Genomic DNA, 21826 nt, shown 5'->3' with positions numbered 1-21826 from the left:
ACTGAAGAAAAGAGAGAAGCAAGGACCTGAAATCCAGAAGCCGCCGTTTTTTGTTTTTTTTTTTTAATAAGAAGAGAAATGTGACTTTTAATTTATACATAGTTGTAAAAGGGAAATTAAACAAACACCACCAAAACTCAGAGTTGCACAGTTCAAGGTTTCACTGAACTCTCTTCACTCTTCCTCTTTCATTGACCTCTGGCTCATAAATGGTTGAAGCTTTGACTTTTAGAAATATTAGATGTTCGGAATGATAGTGCTTTGGTTATCCCCTTAGTCTCTCCTAGGCTTAACCTATTACTAGGTAAGCTTCCCTGTAAAGCTCTGTCAACAAACCTAAGTAGAATCACATTTCATACTGGTAAAGAAGTCTCCATACACGTTTATTGAGTAAAATAGATTATATGGGTAAGTATATTTTTGCCACTGCACTAAATCAGTTAAAACCCCCCAAATATATGTATCTCTCTATATATAAATATATAAATAAATAAATACTTTTACAAGTTTTAACAAATGTAAAATGTCAGGAAATAGTAGATCAGTCTGGGGATCATACAGGTTACAGTAATTCTGTGCAACTTTCTTTTTCCTCAAATAAGCTTTCCCTGTTGAGAACCATACCGTGTGGGCTGGCTTTCTGCAGACTTTGTTTATTCATGTGCTCAGTGACACTATCCTTTAGCACAGCTTTTGCCATCTTACTGTGGATTGAAGACAGTTGAGGCATGACTATCAGATCCATTGGTCCATAGCTCCTGAGAGTCTCTCTAGATTTTTTTTATGCCAGCAGGAGCTCCACCAGCCACCTGCAAGTGTTCTGATCCAGCAGCCATTGGTGATGAGAGATTGTGCAGTTTGGCTTTTCTGAAGATGTACATTTGAACCCCTTTTCCTATGAAGGGTATTTGGTGGCTGATGGATACCTCCATTGTCTGGTTTAATTCTTCCTCTGTACTTCCTTAAAATTAATTTTGCTTCTCCAGCCAGTTTGTTACAAATAAATGATGTAAGTGGGGCTCTCTCCAATGTCTTTGGTTGTGAAGGCTACCATGAATTGATTTTCAGAGCTATGACTTTATCCTCTCTGCATGCCCATTTTATGCCTTTGCCATGAGGAGGTGCACCGTCTCTCTGGCTGGCTTCCTGCTTCCGATGTGTTGTTTAAACATCTTTTTATTATCAGTTGGAGTTGGGTGCGAGGCACACTTCTCGTTCTTTTTTTAGTCCTGTATTTCCTGTTTACATTCAATTTACCGTGTTCTAGGGGTGTTTCAGTTCTTCCCATGCAGACAAGCTTTCCACTTTTAAAATGCTTTTGTTCTCTGCTCCAAAGGCTGTGTAGGTGTACCAGCTATTACCCAGAGTTCGCTTGAGAGCCAGCATCTTTTTTGTCTCTCTCTCTCCCTCCCTCCCTCCCTCCCCATTGTCATCACGGTACAGTCATCCAGTGACAATGTAATCACTTTTCCATCTTGAGGGCTGGGGGTGTGTGGTGATGTCCTCGCATATCACTGGAGATGTGTAAATTAATATTCCACACTGCTTCTAAACTGCCTGTTGTTTTTAAAACACAACCAACCATATAGGAGTATAACACCATCTTTGAGAATGCCTTTGATTTCTGTGCACAAGCATTAACTGATTCACGTGCTGGCTTCCTCCCCTCTCCCTCTCCCCCATTAAAACCATTTAAGATATTTCATTTTAATACTTTGAATTGGAGCTACAAATGATATGATAGAATGAATAAATACAATATTGTAATGTGCTAGCAATTTTAGAATAGGTGTGTCACGCAGTCTGTATGTGTTTCTGTGGAAAAGGGTTTTGGCACAATTCTAAGTAGTTTTGGAAACTAAATCTTCACTCAGTTCATGTAACACAAGTCTTAAGTTTTAAAAAGCTGGGAATTTGAGGTGATAGTAATACTCAGTCTTTTTAGAGTGCCAATGTGTGTTCCTTCTAAAAAAGTCATATTAAAAATTAAGCTTAAGATTTGAAATTCATTTTTGAACTCGTTCAAAGCAGAGTAATTTAATTTTAAGTAATACTCCTTTTGGTCTTATATCGATCCCCTAAATACTGTATCAAATTTGGAATGACATTTAGAAAGTCTTCTGTATTTTAATCTGTGAACATCTGGTGAGTTCTAGTAGGAATTTGGTCTTTTTTGTTTTCTGCTGTCTTCAGTATTTCTCTGAGGTTGTGATCTGCTTTCTGTGATGGCCAGGCAATAATGTTTTTTGAGGTCCATAGAAATTGTAGGCTTTATTTGTTCCATGGGTTTGCCCTTTTGTTTGATTTCTTTTATGAAATGTGTCCATCATATCTAGCCAGTTACTTTTTCTTCCTCTCCTGCAAAGATTTGCATTTCTTTTCCTGTTTCATGACTTCTGCCCAATTCTTCTAAAAGCCAAATTCAGCTGAGAAATCCAGCAAGAAGCAGACTAATTTAGTTATGGCACATAATGCTTCCTAACTACATTTTACAGAATTATTCACATCTTTATGTTGCAAACAAAAAGGCTTGCCAGCCTTCCTCCCCCACCCCTGCGCTATAGCTGTATAAGGCGCCTATTGTCTCCATTCACATTGAGATGTCACAGATGTGTTCACTCTTCTGGGTTCTTTTCTCTCTTGCAGCTCTAATGACCGCTACTCCTTTGATTCCTTTCTCAGGCAAATTGACATAGGCTATACAAAAAGAAATTTAGGTCACAAATAATCTTTAAATTATTCTACTTGAGTGAGAGGAAAGATTGAGCTGACTGTGGGTTTGGACGTTCTGGAAATGCATGGCAAGATATGGCAAAATTCGTTTCATCCAACAAATACTATTTTATCATCCCTGAGATCTTTGACTTAAGAGTATCACCAAAGGTGTGTGCAATTTTTTGTGCAAAATGCGTGTAACTGAAAGAGAAAACTATATTTAAGCTTTTTTTCCCCCTAGAGATGTAAAGCAGGTGTGTTCACCTGTACTGTTAAAACAACTATGAGTATTAGGAATGACTGATATAAATAAATACTTTTATGTATTTTAATTTCAAAATAAATATAGATATTTTTGTTTTATTTTGAGATTAGCTACTTCACTACCGGGTTCCCTGTCTGTCAGGACAGTGTATTTAAGGTTTAGCCCTACAGATGGATGTAGCATTCCTGGAAGTACCTGGAATCCCACGTGTGGAGCCTTTTGGCTTCAAACACTGAGGTGTCAAGGAGGCAATTTGTGTTTGTTCATGGATCATATTAGTTGCACAGATAGGCAGGTGGTTGAGTTGAGCAGGCAGTAGCAGTCATCTTCTATTCATTAAAAATGATTTTTCTGTAAGCAAACACATTCCTTTTCACATGCCCCTAAGACATGTTGTTTGTGTGGAGGAAAATCAAGTGCTTACAGAAACAGGAAACTATTTTGTGCTGTGCATTACATTTCTGAACTGTCTTGTTACCAACATCCTTTTATGGTTGGCTGCTTTATTTTCCAGTTAAAACTAGCATTGTGTTTAAAGTGTACTAGCAGGTCACACTTTTCATCTCTTCTGTAGGGTGAGTTTTGCCTGTTATCTAGTCCTTTTAACTTCAAACCACCCAAAAGGTAAAAGCCCACAGCTACAGCATCATTTCTAGCTGTTTTACATGATGCTGTGATTAAACATGTTAACTAAGTTACTGAAGCTGCTTCTCATTACTGTTTGTTGTTTGTTTGTAACAACAGAATGCTATTCCCTCAAATATTTGTGCCCTTGAAAGTGGTGTGCATTTCAGCTGGCTGTATATTTATGACAGCAGGCCAGAATTTATGACATGCTTTTTAAAGAGGGTAATCAATGCTTCTGTCTAGTGCTAGAGGCTTGGTATTGTGGGACGGTGTGCTTTGTAGAACTGGCTCTGAGTATTTAGGAAGAAGGACAGAAATCACTGTGAGCATGTTTTGGGTGTATTGTGTCCCAGTTCATCTGCTGGGGACCCAGAGCACCATTGGCAAGGCTTAGTTCTCTCTGTTTGTTTATAACACACCTACTAATACCAAAATCTATCTTTGAAGTGTCATAAAGACTGGAAACAAATATTTCATTAATCATTATGTGTTGCTTTCTTGGTATTTGTGCTGTGGAAGTCTTGAGAGATAGGAGTTTTCCAAGGTTAATAAGAGAAACTAATTTGTTGATTGTGTGACAAATTGTGTTCTTATAAATGCAGAACAAAAAGATTATTGTCTAGACACTAAACATTAAAGATTCTTGAAACTGCAGCACTGGATTGCATCCTTTGCAGACCTAATTTTGTGTCATTCATAAAAGTGAAAGGTTTGGGTTTTAGTAGTCGGAATCAAAAAGGCTCTTTCTGTTGATGGCCAGAACGTTCCAGTACATTTTGAAGTTAATCTGATGTATTCAGTGTTCAGGTGTTTTCACTTCAGAGGTCTTTATGGTAAGAACCATCAGTTTGGCTGAAAATGATCTTTTTGTAGCATCCACCCCACAAAAGGTTAGCTTTCTTAGGTGTTTGCCAAACGCAGAAACAATTATGTTTTGCTATTCCTCACTCCTTCCACAAAGGACAGAGCTGTGTAGAAATACTCAGAAGCATCATGACTCTTCTTTTTTAGGATTTGTGTTTCCAGCTGTTGGTAAACTTTGGTGCTTCTTAATAATTATTCAAGTGCTGGGGAACAGCAGATGAAGTGAACAGACTGATAGGCTAAATGTATTGGCATGATTAATGACAGGGCTGTTAAAGGCACATGAGCATCAACTCGATCACATCACCCAAGATGTACAGTTACCCAGGGTAGAATGGGGGAAACAAAGCAATTAGATCATTGCAAAAATTCTAAGTTACTTACAGCTTTTAATTGAGAGGTTTGCTTTTTAAATATGCGAACACAGAAAAAGTGCTTAAAGTCCTTTTTCAGCTGTACAATTCTAATTAAAAATATTTTTGCTCTGCAACTTGACACTTAAAAATTTACTCCTTCAGATAAGCAGTTTTCTTAATAGCCAATCTCTATACCTACTGAATTGGTGAATACTTCCAATTCACATACACAATTTAAAGACTGGAAATACTTGGGGTGAGCATCCATTACTAGTAATAGCTGTAAAATGCAAAAAAAAATAATCTGTTTTGAATGCTTTTCTGAGTATTGCTTTCGGAAGTTCAAAAGCTGGTATTAAGCTTGGCATCTACTTGATGGAGATCAGGTGTCAGAAACTGATAGTGTCTACAGTAAATGTTTCATTCTGTCAAAACCAGTCAGTTTTTCCCATTGTCTGAAGGCATTTTGGTATTGTTAGAGATTTTGAACCAAACGTAAAATGACTTCTGTCTCTAAATTTAAGCTTGCAATGGAGAGGCTTTTGCAAGGAAAATGCTGATACTTTGCCTAATTTTTAACTGCTGCTTTGAAAAACTGTTCACATTATAAACATGGTTTATATAAAACAGTCATCTCTGTAAAATGAGTAAGATTTTGGCATGATATGCTCTGATTCTAACAATGCCATAGCGCTAAATGAGTTAATGCTAATTGTAATACTATAGTTGTGTTTAAGTTCTCGCTCTCGACATCAAACAAGCAGTCTTTGCTGCCCTGAGACCTTGGTAGAGTAGAATGTCAGAATAAAATATTGCATGCATATGATATATGAAAATGTACATGAACCCATTCAGAGTCACAGGAAGAAGAATAGACTTGCTGATGGCACATTTAGAGCTTCAGGAAAAGGAATGGGCTTGTTGATGACTTGGAGAAGGATCCATGTGTATTTAGTGAAACAATCTCGGTTTAGTTGATTATGTTTCCTGTTTTCACCAAGAACTTTGTAAGTACTCCCTGCTTTTGAAGTGTCAGTGTACAGCTACCTCAAGGAAAATAGTAATTGCTACTGAAACTTGCCAGTTGAATTCTTACTGTATTGAAGCTGTATTTGGGAAGTTGCTTCCTCCATTGTAAAAGGAAACTAATTTCTTAGTCATTGTTAAATTAAGGTAAGGGCTCTTGTGTCTTTATCAGATCACGTTGGACAATGTCTCTGTCACTCTGTTACCTTCCAGGAGCTGCTCTGTTCTACAAGAAAAAAACACCCCATAGTATTGGGTGATTGTTTTTTTTGGTTCCCCATAAAAGAGTTGTCCCAGTTTTATAAGTTGTGCTGTGAATACCATCTAGTATCTACTAACAGTTATTGCTTTGCATTGGCATTTGATATGGTTGTTACTTAGTTTTAGCCAATCATCCCTTTGCATTGGACTTTATAATGACAGTGATTAAAGTTTGTACTGGAAAGGTAGTTACATTATTGTAATGTCTCAAAATTGTGTAAGAATTGAATTCATATATTGGTAAGGCATGAAACAACCTTTCCTCAGGTATGTTGAGGTTAGAAGCCATTAAAAAGACATAAATAGTGTTTTCTGATATTTATGGTCAAACTGATAGTTCCATGTTGTAAGGCTTTTAGTTGATGTCCTTTTCTAATTTAGAGAGATTTTGTACTTTGGACTGATCTTTAAATAATTTAGGACCACATAATTCCATTTTAACAAATTATGTGAATAAATTCAAGCTTACTTCCTAATGAAGCTGACATTGTAATATGTAGAGACACGTCCTACAGCTTGCATTCTTCTTACTGACTTGCGGATTATGTCATGTATTAATTGGCATGGAATCACTTATGTATTAGTTGTGTATAGAGCTGGAAAGTGATTCTTCAATGATGTTGATATTCTCTTGTGAATTCTGGCAGGGGTATTTTGTCTTGCAAATGGAACACATATAAATATCCATTTTTATTTTTTCTTTAGAATTTAATTGGTGTTAGTAATAGCAGAGAGGTTTGTGCACTGTTCACAAGTAGAGTCTCTTCCCATAGTACCCACTGTTTCTTGAAAGGATGGTGTGAAGAAGCATTTTCCACTTTTAGAACTGCATTAAATATTAATATAACACCTAAATAGACGTGTATTTGAGTCAACTGCTAATTTGCCTATCTTCTGCTGTTAAATGTCTGGAAGTCCAGAAAAGAATGGTGGTAGCCTGTGCTTTCTTACCGGTTCAGTAGTTACCAAATCCCATTATGGTAGCCCAGACATCACATCCTATTTCTTTCTTTGTGGTATTTGAGCTCAGGATTTCTTTTCTTTCTATATGCATTTATTGAATCTTAAATTATTTTTTAAGTAACTGTTGTTACTAACTCTTCCAATACAAGTCTATAAGGATTTACCTATGTTAAAAACATTCTAAATATATTCTAAAACCACTCAGCTGATGCTAGCAGCAATATTGAAAGACCAGATTACCTCTTCCAGTACAGTGGCTTGGAAATAAATTAAGATTGAAGCCCTCTTCGGTATTATTTTGGCCTGCTGTTTTCGAGCATGCAAATTCTTGCTGCCAGCCTCATGCAAGTAGGTGGTGTGGCTGCATCATGCCCAGTTGCCTTTCACTTACAAGAGCTGTATCCTGACAGACATGTCTAGCCAAAGAAGTTGGCTTTTCACAGCTGAGTTACGAGGGCAGCAGTTGTTCTGAGTCCAAAATGTGGCTAACGTGTCTTTGGACCTGTGATGAGATGCAGAAACCACTTCACCACAGGGCTTGGTGCGGAAGCCGATGGGTAAGAAACTTTTACAAGTGTTCAGCAATACATGGTGGAAGTGTAAGCATAGAGACTAGTCTTTTTTATAAGCAAGTTCACTGGAGCCCCCTTTTCTCTTTCGTTTTATTTGTTATAGCAGGGTCCTGTATCTACTGCTGTGACTAGAAGCAGGGATGTATAGGAAACAAGTAATGATACTTCAGAAATAGAGCACACACATTATTTATCAGAGGAACAGGAGACGCACTCTGAGTGTGTGCCTCTGACCATCCTTTAACTGAAAGAGTCCTGTCATATTAATATATGCAAAGTGAACAAGGCTCAAGTTAATTGTCATGTCTGAAAAATAGCTCAGGAGTGCATAGTGCTTACTAAACACTGCAGGGGAATTGGTAAATGAAACCTGACAAGGCTTGAAGAATTATGGTCTCCCTAAGACAGAAGGTTTAATACAAAAAGGATGTGTGCTGAGTTAAGATTATTTAACATGTTGCAACAAGGTGTGTGCTTCACTGGCTGCGAGAGGTTTAATTTTTTTATTTTTAACTAACAGGCCTGACTCAGTGAAGGCTCCAAGGCAGTTATTTATTATCTCCTAAATGACCTTTTTGGCTGACGGGGTGGGGAAAAAAAGAGCAGAGAATGATCAAACACGTATATTTTGGAAGAGTACTTTTAGTTATTGTACTGATGGAAGCGCTAGATTAGGATAGTGATGTATCAGTATAATTTGCTGTTTGCTTCATAATGTAAGTATAGCTGCTTTAATCTTAAATGATAAGACTTTCCAGTACAAAATAGTTACAGTATGCCAAAACCTCTGTTAACTCAGTGTACTTGAGTCTCTTTAGCTGTTTCAGTAGTTTGTACTTTCAGATTCACAAAGCTGTAGTTAAAGTTCATTGGCATTTTATCTGCCGCAATTTTTCCCTCTGCCAGCGGTTTAAAAATATGTTGGTTTTATGTACTGTAGTTGGAAGTGTATTTGATTTCTTTCTTAAACAGGCTCATTAATTACTTCTGAAACATTTAAAGAGGATTACAGAGACTGTCCTTGTCATATCTTCTTTCAAAAAGTAACCATTGTGTTTGCCATATCTGGCACATTTGACTATGAATATAAAATATGTATATTTTTAACCTTAAGACCGGTGCAGCCTTAGCTCTGTTATATTGTTGTTGTCTGTGCCACAGGCAATAATATGCCTTGTCACTTAGCTATCCCATCCACGCTCTAATGTAATGTTCCTTCTTGTATGTGTTTTAAAAATCGAATTGAAAACTGGACTGTGTGTAATAATGAAAATTAAATTTGGTAGCCAGGCTCTGCTGGATGCCCAGTTTCTCTTTGGTGTAAACTGAGTATCTCTGTAGCTCATTCTGAAGGTGGGGAAATAAGTTGAAGGTCACTATGTTGAGCTTATTGAGACGAAAACCTATCAAACAATGTTTTTGTTTGAGCACTCGTGCTTTTTTGGTTGTGCAGGTTTTAGACACGAAATAGTATGTTCACATGTTGAAAGTGGTACTGGGGCAGTGAGAGCTGAGGGAGAAGCTGCTCCTACAGCCCCAGATGCTGAGCTTTTAGAATACTGAGACTGGCAATCACTTGGTACATGGCTGTGCTTTGATGCTCTAATATCACTCTGATACTCTAATAGACACTGTAATAACGTAAACTAATTAATGTGAATAAGAACAGAAACAATGTTGAAGTAAAATATTTTATGTATTAAAAAGGTTAAGGAGTTGGCTGTTACCTCTGTACTCAGGAGGCATGTAGTAGGTTTAGAGTAGGGATAACCGAGTTGAGTGGTCAATTTCCAGTACGTAAAAGATACGGCTTTCATCAGCAAGAAAAGCCCAAGTAGTATTGAAAAAGAGGGATGTATTTTATTTTTTCATTTAAGTCATATAATGGTTTGGGTTGGAAGGGATCTATCTTAAAGCTCATCCAGTTCCAACCTCCTGCCATGGGCTGGGACACCTTCCTCTAGACCAGGTTGCTCCAAGCCCTGTCCAACCTGGCCTTGAACACTGCCAGGCATGGGAAAGTCATCAGCTTCTCTGGACAACCTCTGCCAGTAGATGATAACAATGTAATGACTTCTTAGATTATAAAATTTTAATAACCTGTTTTATTTATAGTGGTAGTAACTTGAGGTCAAATTTACTTTTGATATATGGCAAAATTTTGCTGTATTGTATTTTGTCTTAACTTTATGGCTTGCTGGTAAGGTTTTCATCTCTCCTTCAGGTTGGTTTAATTTCATCCTGCTCTGTGAAACACAATTCAGAATGTCTGTCTGGGTTGCCCTGCAAATTGACAGTTCTCATAGGATGGGGCTCTGCAGCATTTGTCCAGACCAGATGAGTGAAATGCTACTCTAGGTGCCTTTGCTAACCCTTTTCTAACCCATTAGGAGCCTTCAGATTGTTCAGAAGGTTAGCTTTTAGTTACTTTACTGCAGTACTTCTTTGGGAAGTTGTATTCCATCTGTTTAAACAGCTCATATATTGACATCCATTGAATTAATATTTATTTGAGAGGAATATGAAGGGAATATTCTAAAGCTAATTTATACAGTGTCAAGCTTTTTATGTGGTCTTCAATTTAACACATTTTCAGGGTTCTTCTCTTTACCCTTGCATGTCCAGTCATACAGAATCCTTTTGATACTTGTGGGTTTTGAATCTTCCACCTTTAAGAGATTTTGTGATTTCTCCTCCTTGGATCAACTTCTCAGTGAGATCCATTTGTGATTCTCTTTAACGGCTTTTGTTTATCCAGTTTACCAAGCTGTTGTAGAAATTTGATGAAAAAGCTTGCATATGAGACAGTGAACGTGATTTATAACCTTTTTGTTTAATAAATTCTGTCCAGTGGAGATCTCGGAAAATAGCCGTTGTTTGGCTATGAGACCATAACTAGATAGGAAGCTATCACTGAGTGTAGTGTAAGTCTGGTTTAGCATTTTTGCAGAAATGAACAGCTGAAGAATTTCATTTTCTGTGATATCCAAATGTTTCTGATATTGCATCATAATATGGCTAAAATCAATCATTCTTTTTTTTTCCTTCTATTTTTCCTTGTGTGTGCTTTTGTTCTGGTTTCCATGATTAGCAGAGGTTGATTTAGCATAAAATGGTGTTACAGAAGTCTTTAATTAGGAGACAATTACTCTTGATGCTTACTTTTACGTGACCACATTGTCAATCAACCTTCTAATTGGTAATTCCAGTTGGTATAAATAAAGCTACAATCAGTATTGTCAGAGGAATGGTTAAACCAGCAGATGAATGCACATGCAACCAGTTGATACAAAAAGCTTCAGTTTAATTTCTTAAGAAATGTGGTACTTGAATAAAACTCATTTACCTGCCTGCTGGTGATTACCTATTAAGTAGTCTGGGTAAAAGTATCAATTTGGAAACTCTTGATTTTGGATAGGACTATGGTGTGTGCTTACATGTGAATGGCTCATAAATAATTCCCAAGAGCAATTTATTTTTCTAATTGGCTTCAACAGCCCCTGCTTTACGTAGTGCTTTAAGCAGTTTTCAGTAAATCAATTCAATCACACAGCTGTTGTTTAAAACTTTTCCTAAGTTACTGTAATTCTCTATAGAGACCCAGAATCCCACTAATTAGTACACTTAATCATACCTTGTATAAAATGCATGATAATGTGGATTAATCATTCCTACAATTGCACACAGAAACCTGAGTGTTCATAGCTCTGAAATCAGTTTGCTATTCTCAGGTGATAGTTAGGTACCAGGCAGTGTGCACAGGCTGACATAGTGGCTACGCACTGAAGTTTTACATGCCAGTCATAATTTTACAAAAAATTGATTTGGGGCTGCAGCTTTAATATTAAGACTTAAAATTTACTAAGATCAAACATGTACAGCAGTTTTCATTATTTCTCCCAAAGTTAAAAAAAATTTTTAAGTTTAAATACATTTAGTTGTGAAAGGAGATCCAGCTTACCTGTCACATTTGTGATATTAAGACTTTTGAGCTGTTTAGCAGACAGCAGAGATGACAGTTAGTTGCAGTGATTGCGAGTTTTAAAGTCATTTGGCATTAAAATAGATCACTATTGAGTGCTTACTTTTTTGGCAAGTTTATTAACATTAGATGTAAAAATTCAAGCAAGCTTTTTTTCTTTTTTTTAATAAAGCCTTTTTTGTTTTTCAGGATGTGACTTAAAATGACTTCTGATTCTGAAGGTCCTCTGAAAAATAAGCTGTGCTTGAAAGTTTGCTAAGGACAAGTAAGTGACTGCTTTCATAATTGACCTCTATGTACCTGGATAGTTATTACATTATCGTTTTTAGAGTTATAATTTACAAATTGTACATGCAAGTATATGAGGCATGTTCTTAGAGGAAAAAAAGGAAATCACCCTCCCCACCACCCCTTTGCTTCCCTACTGTCATAAAGTGAGTCTTCTAAGTTCGTTTTCTTGCTGAATCCTGTCTGTGTAACTGGGAACATCAGTTGTGTCTGTTGTCAGACTTGTAACAATTCAAATCTTTGCACAGTTCCAAGAATATTGTGAATCAGAAGTTTCACTGGAAAGCTCTTATACTTCCTACATATGTGTATTTGAGGGAAATGTAAGTTTGAAATAACAAGTTTTCATTAAGAACACAGAATTGCTGAATGGAATTTCCTCTAGTTTTATTTATGTCAAGTGAAATTTAAATATTTGGGGCTTCTCTTAGCATAAACCAGCTATTCCATTAGAGTTTGCATCGTAAAAAATTGTGACTCATCTCCTGGTTTTTAGAAAGCAGGGTTATATTTAGTATTTTGACATTACATACAATTAAAAAAGAAATCCAGACCATCCTCATGACTCATTGGAAAGGACTGATTTGATTGAATTCTTCATAATTGGTTTATTCTGCGGAACACTAAGAACCAGCTTATGCTTTTTCCCTAGCAAGTTTCTCAAACAGGAAATCAGCTTAGACAGATGAGCTTCCAAGCATGCAAGATATAAGTACATGTGTTTGGTATAGGAAAAAGTTGATGGCTTCATGGGACCAAAGAAGTGCTAAAACTGTTTTAATGGAAATAATACTTCTTTTTTCCAAATAGTTTGGATGTGTTTTAAATTAATATTGTATAGCTGTGCTTTGGGGGGTTTGGGTTTTTGTGTGTGTGTGGTCAACAATTGTAGCTAAACAAACATAAAAACTAAGTCTTAAGCATCCAGTTGTCTGTATTTTTGGGCCCCTGTTAGGACAAGCCCTTCCCAGTTGTCATGTCCTGTTTGGTGAAAAGGTCTTTCAGCTGCAGCTAGTGAGAACACAGGCACAAAGGGATAATGCTTGAGTTTGAGAAGAAAACCAGTGCTTTGAAAGATGAACAACCACAAAGTGGTCCAGTGGGTGCTGTTAAGTTAGTAGCTTTCCAGTTAGTGAGAGGATGAGGTAGGACCAGGGAAGAAACTATAATACCAAGCTAAAACTTTTTGCTTACTGTGCTTAGTATTTCTCAATGTCCTTTTTACTTGAGTGCTGTCTAGGAAATGGTTTAGGAGCTTTCCCAATTTCAGACCTATTGTCAGCATATACATCCTTTTCTTGGTAGTCCAGGACGGAACTGTAGAAGCTAATTTTATTTATTTATTTTTAGCCTGTCAAAATATCAAAACACTGACAGGTTGCAAAATACTAGTCCTAAATGCTGATCATTCTTTTAAATTCTAGGTCTTTGTTTGGAAGGCCATACATGTATTGTCACAATAATTACTAGAACTTGTTTCATGTGCAAAACCCGGTACCTTTTTAACAATTCATCTATATTTTTCACTAAAAATGAATGGCCCTGACCTGTGAACAGTATTATAGTGCAAAGGATGTAGATGTGCACCTTATTAATAATTACAAATGTTTTTTCAATGCACGTACTGATGAGCAAAAAGGTCTTTGTTATTTTTTGTTCGCTTGTTTCCCATTTTTGATAAGTGAGAAAGTTTGAAAAATTTGGGTTATATATGAACTCAAGTAGTAATGCAGAAACTAGTACGTAGTGTTGGCAAATAATCATAAAAGTCTGGAACTTTGGACCATGTTTTACATTATCTTGGTTCTTCTCAAACTTGCGTTGAGTATGAACTTTGGAGGGTTCTGGACGTATTTGCTTCTGTTCAACTTTAAGATTCACTATTTCATACAGATGTATATCTGTCTAAGTTATTTGGCAAGAGGTAGGACTTTGTTTTTCAAATAACTTTTGCAAAACCATAGTGTGGCTTTGTGTCATCTCTTCAATAGCTAAGTGGAATGTAGCATAAAATGCTTTTATTTTATTAACTGCTTGGTGAAAATAACCAGGGATTCCAGTACAGTGGAGCAACATGGACAGTTTAATTTAGAAATTAAAATTAGCTGCTCATGCTGATGTCATCAGACTAGCAGACATTTACAGTACTGTTCCCTACCTGGCCTTAAAATTTGGCAGTCCCAAGAAATTCTCTCTATAAATGATATAAAGTAGGAACACATCAATTTTCCATAAATCTAGTTGTTTATCACTGGATAGAATTTCTATTCAGCATTTCTTCATCGTTGTATGTAATCAATCTGCTGTAGCTTTCTGCATTCAAGCAAGTACTTGTATAGAAATTAATTAAAAAATACATAGTAGTGCATATTGACAGGCTCATAATACTCACTGTTATCATAATTATTTAAAATTTAACATAATTTCTTATATTTGGCTGGCTTTATGTAATAATTGAGTTATTGAGGCAAATTCAGCTAGGTTTTGGGTGTATTTTAATTATACAGTAGATAAAATTTCACTGTGTAATTCTCTTCTTCAAAAAATGCTTTGCTTAGGTAGGTAATACTTTGCAGTGTAACTAGCAGAGGAGTCAGCATTATAGGTTCATTGAGCCAGAAATAATGCAATTTCCTCTTAGCTCAGAAAGTAAGTTTACAAAGATGGCTGTATTGAACTTTTTTGCCTCTAGTAGTAAAAGTGCATGAAAGTTTAAACTTTAGAAAGCAGGAATTTAGAGCTGTCTTCTGAAATAATGATTAGCTTCAGGAAAATGATGCTCGAAGTGCTGGAGCACCTCTCTGATGGAGACTGGCTGAGAGAGCTAGGCTTGTTCAGCCTGAAGAAGAGAAGGCTCAGGGGAGACCTTAGAGTAGCTTCCAGTGCCTAAAGGGGTCAACAAGAAAATCTGAAGAGGGACTTTTTACAGGGGCCTGTAGGGACTGGCCAAGGGGAATGGCTTTAACCTGCCAGAGGGGAGATTGAGTTGAGCTCTTAGGCAGAAGTTCTTCCCTGTGAGGGTGCTGAGGCGCCTGCACAGGGTGCCCAGAGAAGCTGTGGCTGCCCCATCCCTGGCAGTGTTCAAGGCCAGGTTGGACGGGGCTTGGAGCAACCTGCTCTAGTGGAAGGTGTCCCTGCCCTTGGTGGGGGTTGGAGCTGAGTGAGCTTTAAGGTCCCTTCCAATACAAACCACTCTGATTCTATGAAAATACCCCCAAAATAGATTTCTTTTTGGAAAAACTTTTTAGCTCACTAGAAATTATAGGTTTATATTGAATGAATAAATGTAACACCTGGTACTTTCTAACTGGTGATTTCTTTCATTATTAACTCACTGAATAATAGCTTCTTTTGTGAATATTTCCTGTAGGAGGGAGATTAGTTTGACTGTTAACAATTTGTACTGTAAATCCATGTGTATGGGGAAGCAGCTTCTGTAATTTCCTTAGCTAAACAGTTAGAGAGTTGTTCTAGGCACTACATCCCTGCCCAGGCTGTAATGATACTCTTAGGGAAAGGAAAATACATGTACAGGGACTCTGCAGCTTCAGGCATGAATAAACTATCACAAGTTATTTGGGTGTAATAGTAGGGAAACAGCCTACACATATTACCTAATTTTTCCTTCCTTCTCCAAGCTTCTATATTTAGGCATTGCAAGATTTTCTTAAATAGAAGCAGAGTTGCATTCTCTGATAGGTATCATATCTCTGAGACAAAACATAGTCATTTTTGGTTTTCTATTTAATCATATTGTGAGTTATCTGTCAGTAGAGGTGGATGTTAAACCAGCAATGACATTTCGTTCTAAATCATTTAATGTAGCCCTGTTACCTGTGTAATTACATTCCATTGAAATGTCTGTCTCCTAGCTCAAATTTTCAACTATTTAATGTATTTTAAATCTTTCCTTCTCTGAAATAGAATTTACTCCTGGCTTCTGACGTACTTGGTGTGCCCACACCCTTCCTGAGCTATCCTTAAGCCTTATATTTTAAGCTCTTCCTTTCTTTTTCCGCAGTGGCTCTTAACCCTGCAGCTCTGTGCTCTGCCTGTGAATGCAGTTCCAGGGAGGGAGGCACCAGTCCTGGAGTGTGCGTGTGTCACCTACAGAATGACTCCAGGACTCAGCCTTAGCTACGAGCTCTGTAGGCACAGACCTTATGAGTCATATGTTCTGCGAGCTTCAGATAATCAGCTGCTTTTCGCATGATCATAGCCTGTTTGTGTTATCTGGTTTTGGAACTGCTTATTTGTTCAGATGAGTAGTTTTTCATTCCGCTGCTTAATTGTAAAAAATGCTATCTCCGCAGTTGCTCAGTGCTACACTGTCATCTAGTGGCATAACAATGTATTTTTCTTGATCTTCACGTAAGGTGGGCTGCTGTAAATGTATTCGAGAGGTTTTCCCCTGGAGGTATATATGGTCTCTCTGTATGTTGGGTTTTGTATAATCCCTCCATGGCATCCAGGTTTTGTATCAAATATTTAGGTACAAACCAAATTTCTCATCTATGCCTGTGCAGTCCCTGACTTCAGTTACAGAGTTGGGCATCTTTTGGAATTGTTTATTTCAAATGCAAGGTTATGTTTCACTGTTGTTTTTAATTTTATTGTGATGTACAAAGTATATTATCTTTCCTCTCCTGATGTCTGTCAGTTTGGTGAGGACTGGTTATAAATACAATTTTATGTCAAGTATTGTAACATTTGCTTAGCTGCAGAGAGAGCTCGTGCTTTAAAGAGGTGCCATTTTACTTCTGAGCTTTGTATGCGTGCCAGGGTAATCCAATGTGTACTCCTCAGTGCGGCAGCACTCCTCTGTCCTGTCTAGCTTTCAAAGGTTGTACTGCTGTAAGAATGGCCTTTTAAATTCCCCGCCTGCAGACACCCTGCAATAACAGCATCAGCTATTGCAAGCAGCTCCCATGCTGCTTCATGCAAATATGTTCTTGTGTGTCTTTGCCCTTTCAGTTTAGACTTCAGAAAGAACTCGAGCAGTATTACATTTTTTGTCATAAAAAGCCAGTAAGCAAAAAAATCCAGTCAGTCAAGGTTAGTACATCAGAAATTATACACTTCTTCAGATGTCTTGTCCTGGAAGCAGTTGGTTAGGTGCCTTCCTAAGGTTGGTTTTCTTTGCTGCAAAGGCACACTGCTGACTTCAGTTGAACTAAGTTCTTGTTCACCAGGGTGGCCAGGTCCTGTTCTGCAGACATGCTTTGAGTCACTTGGCGACCAGCCTCTAATATCTTAATGTAAACTTCATTTAGGTGAAAGTGTGTCTGTCAGTTCTTTGTCCTTGTGGTATGTGTTCAGCAACTTCAAGGGATTTTTCTTTTTTGAATAGCTGTAGTAATGGTGGAGATCCATAAAGAGCTCTTTTTTTTTCCCCCGAAAGATTTATTAGTACCTGGGTTATATGTTATGGAAAAGTTTCTCCCCAGTTAAAATTTGTAACTGTCTTGCCTGAATGCTTAGGATCAGTTACTGCTATTGCTGTATGTGGTAAAGAACTGCAGGCTGGACTAGACTGCATCCCTGCCTAAACAGGGCAAATGAAATTTACATTTAACTTGGCAATTTCTGTTGAAAAGATGAAATAATGCTAAGCTTCTAGCTGCCCAGGTGTGTCTTGTCACTTTGGTACAGAAAACGAAATATGAATTATTAGATCATTTTGTTTCTGATTATGTTCTAAAATACTCTAGCTATATAAATAGCGTAAATCCATTACAAAGTTGTTTTCCTCCCTCAGCATGTTGTTGATTGCAGCATAGCAGGATCTGGTATAGCTGTTGCCTCTGGTTGTGTTCCTTTTTCCTCTTGAGAGTGAGTGGAGATCAGGGTTACGAATATATCATCTCCCAGGCTTGTTTAACATACCTAGACTTTAACACAAATAACCTATTATTTTATTGGGTTATGGCCCAATCTTTGCTGCAGAAGCAATAGATTTGAAAGAGTTCTGAAGTCTTTGCTTGCCTTGTCCTCAAGGCTTTAGGAAAATGTTTTAGAAGGTTTAGCAAGAAACATGAAGTTAAGACTGTAGTAACCTGTTGAGCCAGAGATGGTAACAGTAATCTGTCAGCTTTATGCTGAGCGAGGCGTGAAAATCCTTTAAGCCCCCTGATTTATTTCCAAGGATGTCAAGGAGCTGTGGCTGCAGTGGTTAGATCACCCGAAGAGAAGAAGGGAGCATACAAAAAAGGAAATTTTATTCAGCATTTCTCTTTATTTTCAGTGTTCTGGTCATCCATTTGTCATTACCTTAAGAGTATCACTTGGCCTTTTCTTTAATGGTGTCTAGCTTCATCCTTAGTATTTAACTCCATTTTGGCATAACCTATTAAGGAACCACTTTCTTTTCAAGTTAACTAAACAAATGTTAAAACACTGAGAATGTTTTTATTTTCAGATGAGCTTGAGCTATAGAGTGGTCCCAGTATGATGGAGCAAAATTGTAAACGTCTCAGAATCAAATTGAATGCATTTTTTTTTGCACTGATTTTTGCTTACATTGATACAAACCTTTTAAAACCTCTGTTTTGGCAAAATGCAAACTGGAGTTTTAAAAAATAGTAACCAAATATTTTCAGTAGTATAAAGGTTTATGGGTTTACAGTAAAAATGCTCATAAATCTGATTAAGTAACTTATTCAGGAAAGTTCTCTGCCTTTGGAATTGGTGTTTTCAGAGATGCATTCACAGTTTTTATCTTACTGCCTTTAGTTGCTGATGCATGGTCAAGATGAGTGGATTAGGAGAAAACTCCTTGGATAGCTTGACCAATGAGTCAAGGAAGCGCAAGCAATTACCTTGTGATACACCAGGTGCAAGGTAGGTGTATATACATCTTTCTCTCTTTTTTAAAAATTTTTAAAATAAGTTTTTAAAAAGTAATTTTCAGGTTTTCTTTGCAATTTAGAATGAATTCTAACTAATAATTTTGTTCAACTGAAAAATGCTCTAGGCTAATTTCTGTAGTGAACATACACAGCTTTACTAGTATGCATAGATCTGCCAAAGCTGAACTCTGCTCTATAATTAGACTCTTGTGGAAATCCTGATAGGGTGAGCATATAAGGAATCACTGTTCGAAGTTGTGGTCGCAAGGCAAAAGAAGAAAAACTTCTTGCTTCACAGAAATGTCAAAGGCAGAATCTTCTATCTGGTGATTGAGTAATTACCAGTTTACTTCATGTTCCCTCAGTTCAGATGGTCATGGTCAGTACAGCATACCGCAGTAGCTTGAGCTTTTTTTAACTTCCATTTCTCCAGATTAGTTCTTTCCAAGTTCCTCTGAAATTTTGGAGTTCTGTGCTGTCTTCCTGCCTCTCTGTCCTGGGTTCAGCAGTAGCAGTCATTTTTCTCCTTCTTAGTAGCTGGTGCAGTGCTGTGTTTTCAACTTTAGTCTGAGAACAGTGCTGATAACACACCGATGTTTTTAGTTGTTGCTAGGTAATGCTTACTCCGATCAAGGACTTTTTTCAGTCTTGTGCTCTGCCAGGGAGGAGGGGAAACTGGGAGGAAGCAGGGATGGGACACCTGACCCAAACTAGCCAAAGGGGTATTCCATACCACAGCACGTCATGTCCAGTATATAAACTGGGGGGAGTTACCCAGAAAGCTGAGATTGCTGCTTGGGTCTGGCTGGGTCAGCGGGTGGTGAGCAATTGCATTGTGCATCACTTACGTTTATTGTTTTCTTTTTCTTTTCCCCTATTAGTTTTATATTCTCTCCCCTTGTTATTTCCCTTATCATTATTATTATTGGTGGTAGTAGTGGTTTTGTGTTATACCTTAGTTACTGGACTGTTCTTAACCTGTGGGATTTACACTCTTTTGGTTCTCCTCCCCATTCCTCTGGGAGGATGAGGAAAGAAGAGGGGAGTGAGCAAGTGGCTGTGTGGTTCTGAGTTACTGGCTGGGCTTAAATCATGACGCTGTCACTCATCTCTGTCAGAAATTGTTATCTGAAGGACTCGGTTTTCTGTCCCCCTTCAGCCTTATTGCTCTCCACCACATGTTACTGTTTCATGTTCTTGTTCTCACAGAGTATTAACCTCTCTTAAATTTGTCTTCAGATTCACCAAATACCATGCGTCATGTGTACTCATATTTCTCCCTTCATATATGTCCTCACTGTCCCATGCTTATTACCTCCATCGTGCAACAGACCATGTATGAGGTCCTCAGATTCTCCCACTGTTATCCCAGTGTCTCTTTGTGAATGCCCTTTATTCCAATTGCTCTTTCTCCCGTGTCTGTCCATTCAGGAATTCTGGTTTTCAGGTTGTCACCCTTCGCAAGCTTTATCAGTTGTTCAAGCCCCTGTTTTGTCATGTATTTGTTTTCCCCGGTATTGGTCCATCCATACTCCCCTAACTCTTTCACTTGGTTTCTTCTTAAAGAATATGAATTCTTTTTTGATTCCCTCAGTGTGCCCATTTTTGCCTCCTTTCCTTTCTCCTGAGTTCTCCTTCTCCTACTGTTGGCATAGTCTGTGTATGACACTGTTCTCTCTGTTGATTTAGGCTGTAGATAGTGTCTTTACTTAGCACATTAACCTATGTAGGAAAATGGATTTCAGAGAGACTTTATCCAGCAACATTAGGTTGTCTGGGATCCTGCTTTTCTTGGATGGTGAGATGGCATTTTTGACCCGATGCCTAGAAACCTCTGAGGCATCACCTTCTGTAGTCATCTTGTCATCTCATTATGAGCAAACCAAGAATGTTAAAATCCTATTTCATTTAATAAATTATAAACAAATCTAAAGTGACTTTGAAGGTTAAAATACACTTTCTGTATGACTGTTAGAATTTTAGAACAGGGAATTGCTGTTTTCATTAAATTTGATGATAGAGTGATCACAAGGGGATTTTATGGATGAGTAGCTTTTTCTCACATCCCCTGATGATAAATTGGTACTTAAAATTCTTTAAAGGAAACCTGAAACACCCCCCCCCCCCAATCCCCCACTCCCCTCCTTCCCCCCCCCTTCAGATTTGTGGTGGTTGGAAGAGTGACTACTACCTAAGCTTATGTAGGTAGGTGTTACATAAAGTATATTAAAGTTTACAGAGTGAGTGCAGCTTTTGTATATGCTGGTATGTCAGTACATGAAACGATGTTTTTGGTTCCTAGCCTGACCTGCAGCAGTGAGAAGCGTCGGCGCGAGCAGGAAAGCAAATACATTGAAGAACTGGCTGAACTCATATCTGCTAATCTGAGTGACATTGACAATTTCAATGTTAAACCAGACAAATGTGCTATTTTAAAAGAAACCGTGAGACAGATTCGACAGATAAAAGAGCAAGGTACAATTCCCTTCTAAGCCAAAATAAATAATTAGGTTTCTTGTGATTCCTTTTCTAAAGCAACAGTAGTGATTTTACCATAGCATGTAACTGAGAATATCTTCATACTTTGACTTAAACCAGACCTTTATTATGTCTCACATAATTTTCTGTTTAAATAAGTATTTAGCATCATTTTCTCATTGGGAATATTTGCTCTAAAACTTTTCTAGTCTTAAGCAACTCACAATATATGAGACCTCCTCTCTCATTCGTGGTTGTGTTTTTGTTGTTGCCTTCACTCACACGCTTTCTAGAACCTGGCTTGTAATACTAAATTGTGCTCTTCATGTGAAATGTTGCTTTAGTAAAATGTGTCTTTTGGGTTTCAGGAAAAGCAGTTTCTAATGATGATGATGTTCAGAAAGCTGATGTATCCTCTACGGGTCAAGGAGTTATTGATAAGGATTCATTGGGACCTCTTTTATTACAGGCAAGTACAAATTAGGCCCTAGTAAATTTGCATGGAAACAGATATTTAAGGCAGGTGAAAATATTACAGTAAGGCCTGCAATCCTATAGAAATAAATAGTATGCAACTACTA

The 21826-nt window shown here is 37.5% G+C and overlaps 1 protein-coding gene across 1 annotated transcript in view; it reads left to right on the top strand.

The window, feature by feature from the left end:
* The window catches only part of NCOA3 (nuclear receptor coactivator 3), an 80356-nt gene that overhangs the window by 39479 nt on the left and 19051 nt on the right, over nt 1-21826 (top strand). The window contains exons 3-6 of the mRNA XM_062642371.1: nt 11821-11896; nt 18652-18759; nt 21070-21242; nt 21614-21714. Of these exons, the coding sequence (XP_062498355.1) occupies nt 18662-18759; nt 21070-21242; nt 21614-21714 (372 nt within the window). The 5' untranslated portion in view covers nt 11821-11896; nt 18652-18661. The remainder of the gene's footprint in view (nt 1-11820; nt 11897-18651; nt 18760-21069; nt 21243-21613; nt 21715-21826) is intronic.

The sequence above is a fragment of the Pezoporus occidentalis genome, unplaced genomic scaffold, assembly GCF_034315485.1.
Source record: "Pezoporus occidentalis ecotype Australia unplaced genomic scaffold, CSIRO_AGI_Poc_V1 ctg70, whole genome shotgun sequence".
NCBI classification, from domain to species: Eukaryota; Metazoa; Chordata; class Aves; order Psittaciformes; family Psittacidae; genus Pezoporus; species Pezoporus occidentalis.
Note: the sequence above shows the minus strand (reverse complement) of the source record. Positions and strands in the feature narration are given on the sequence as shown.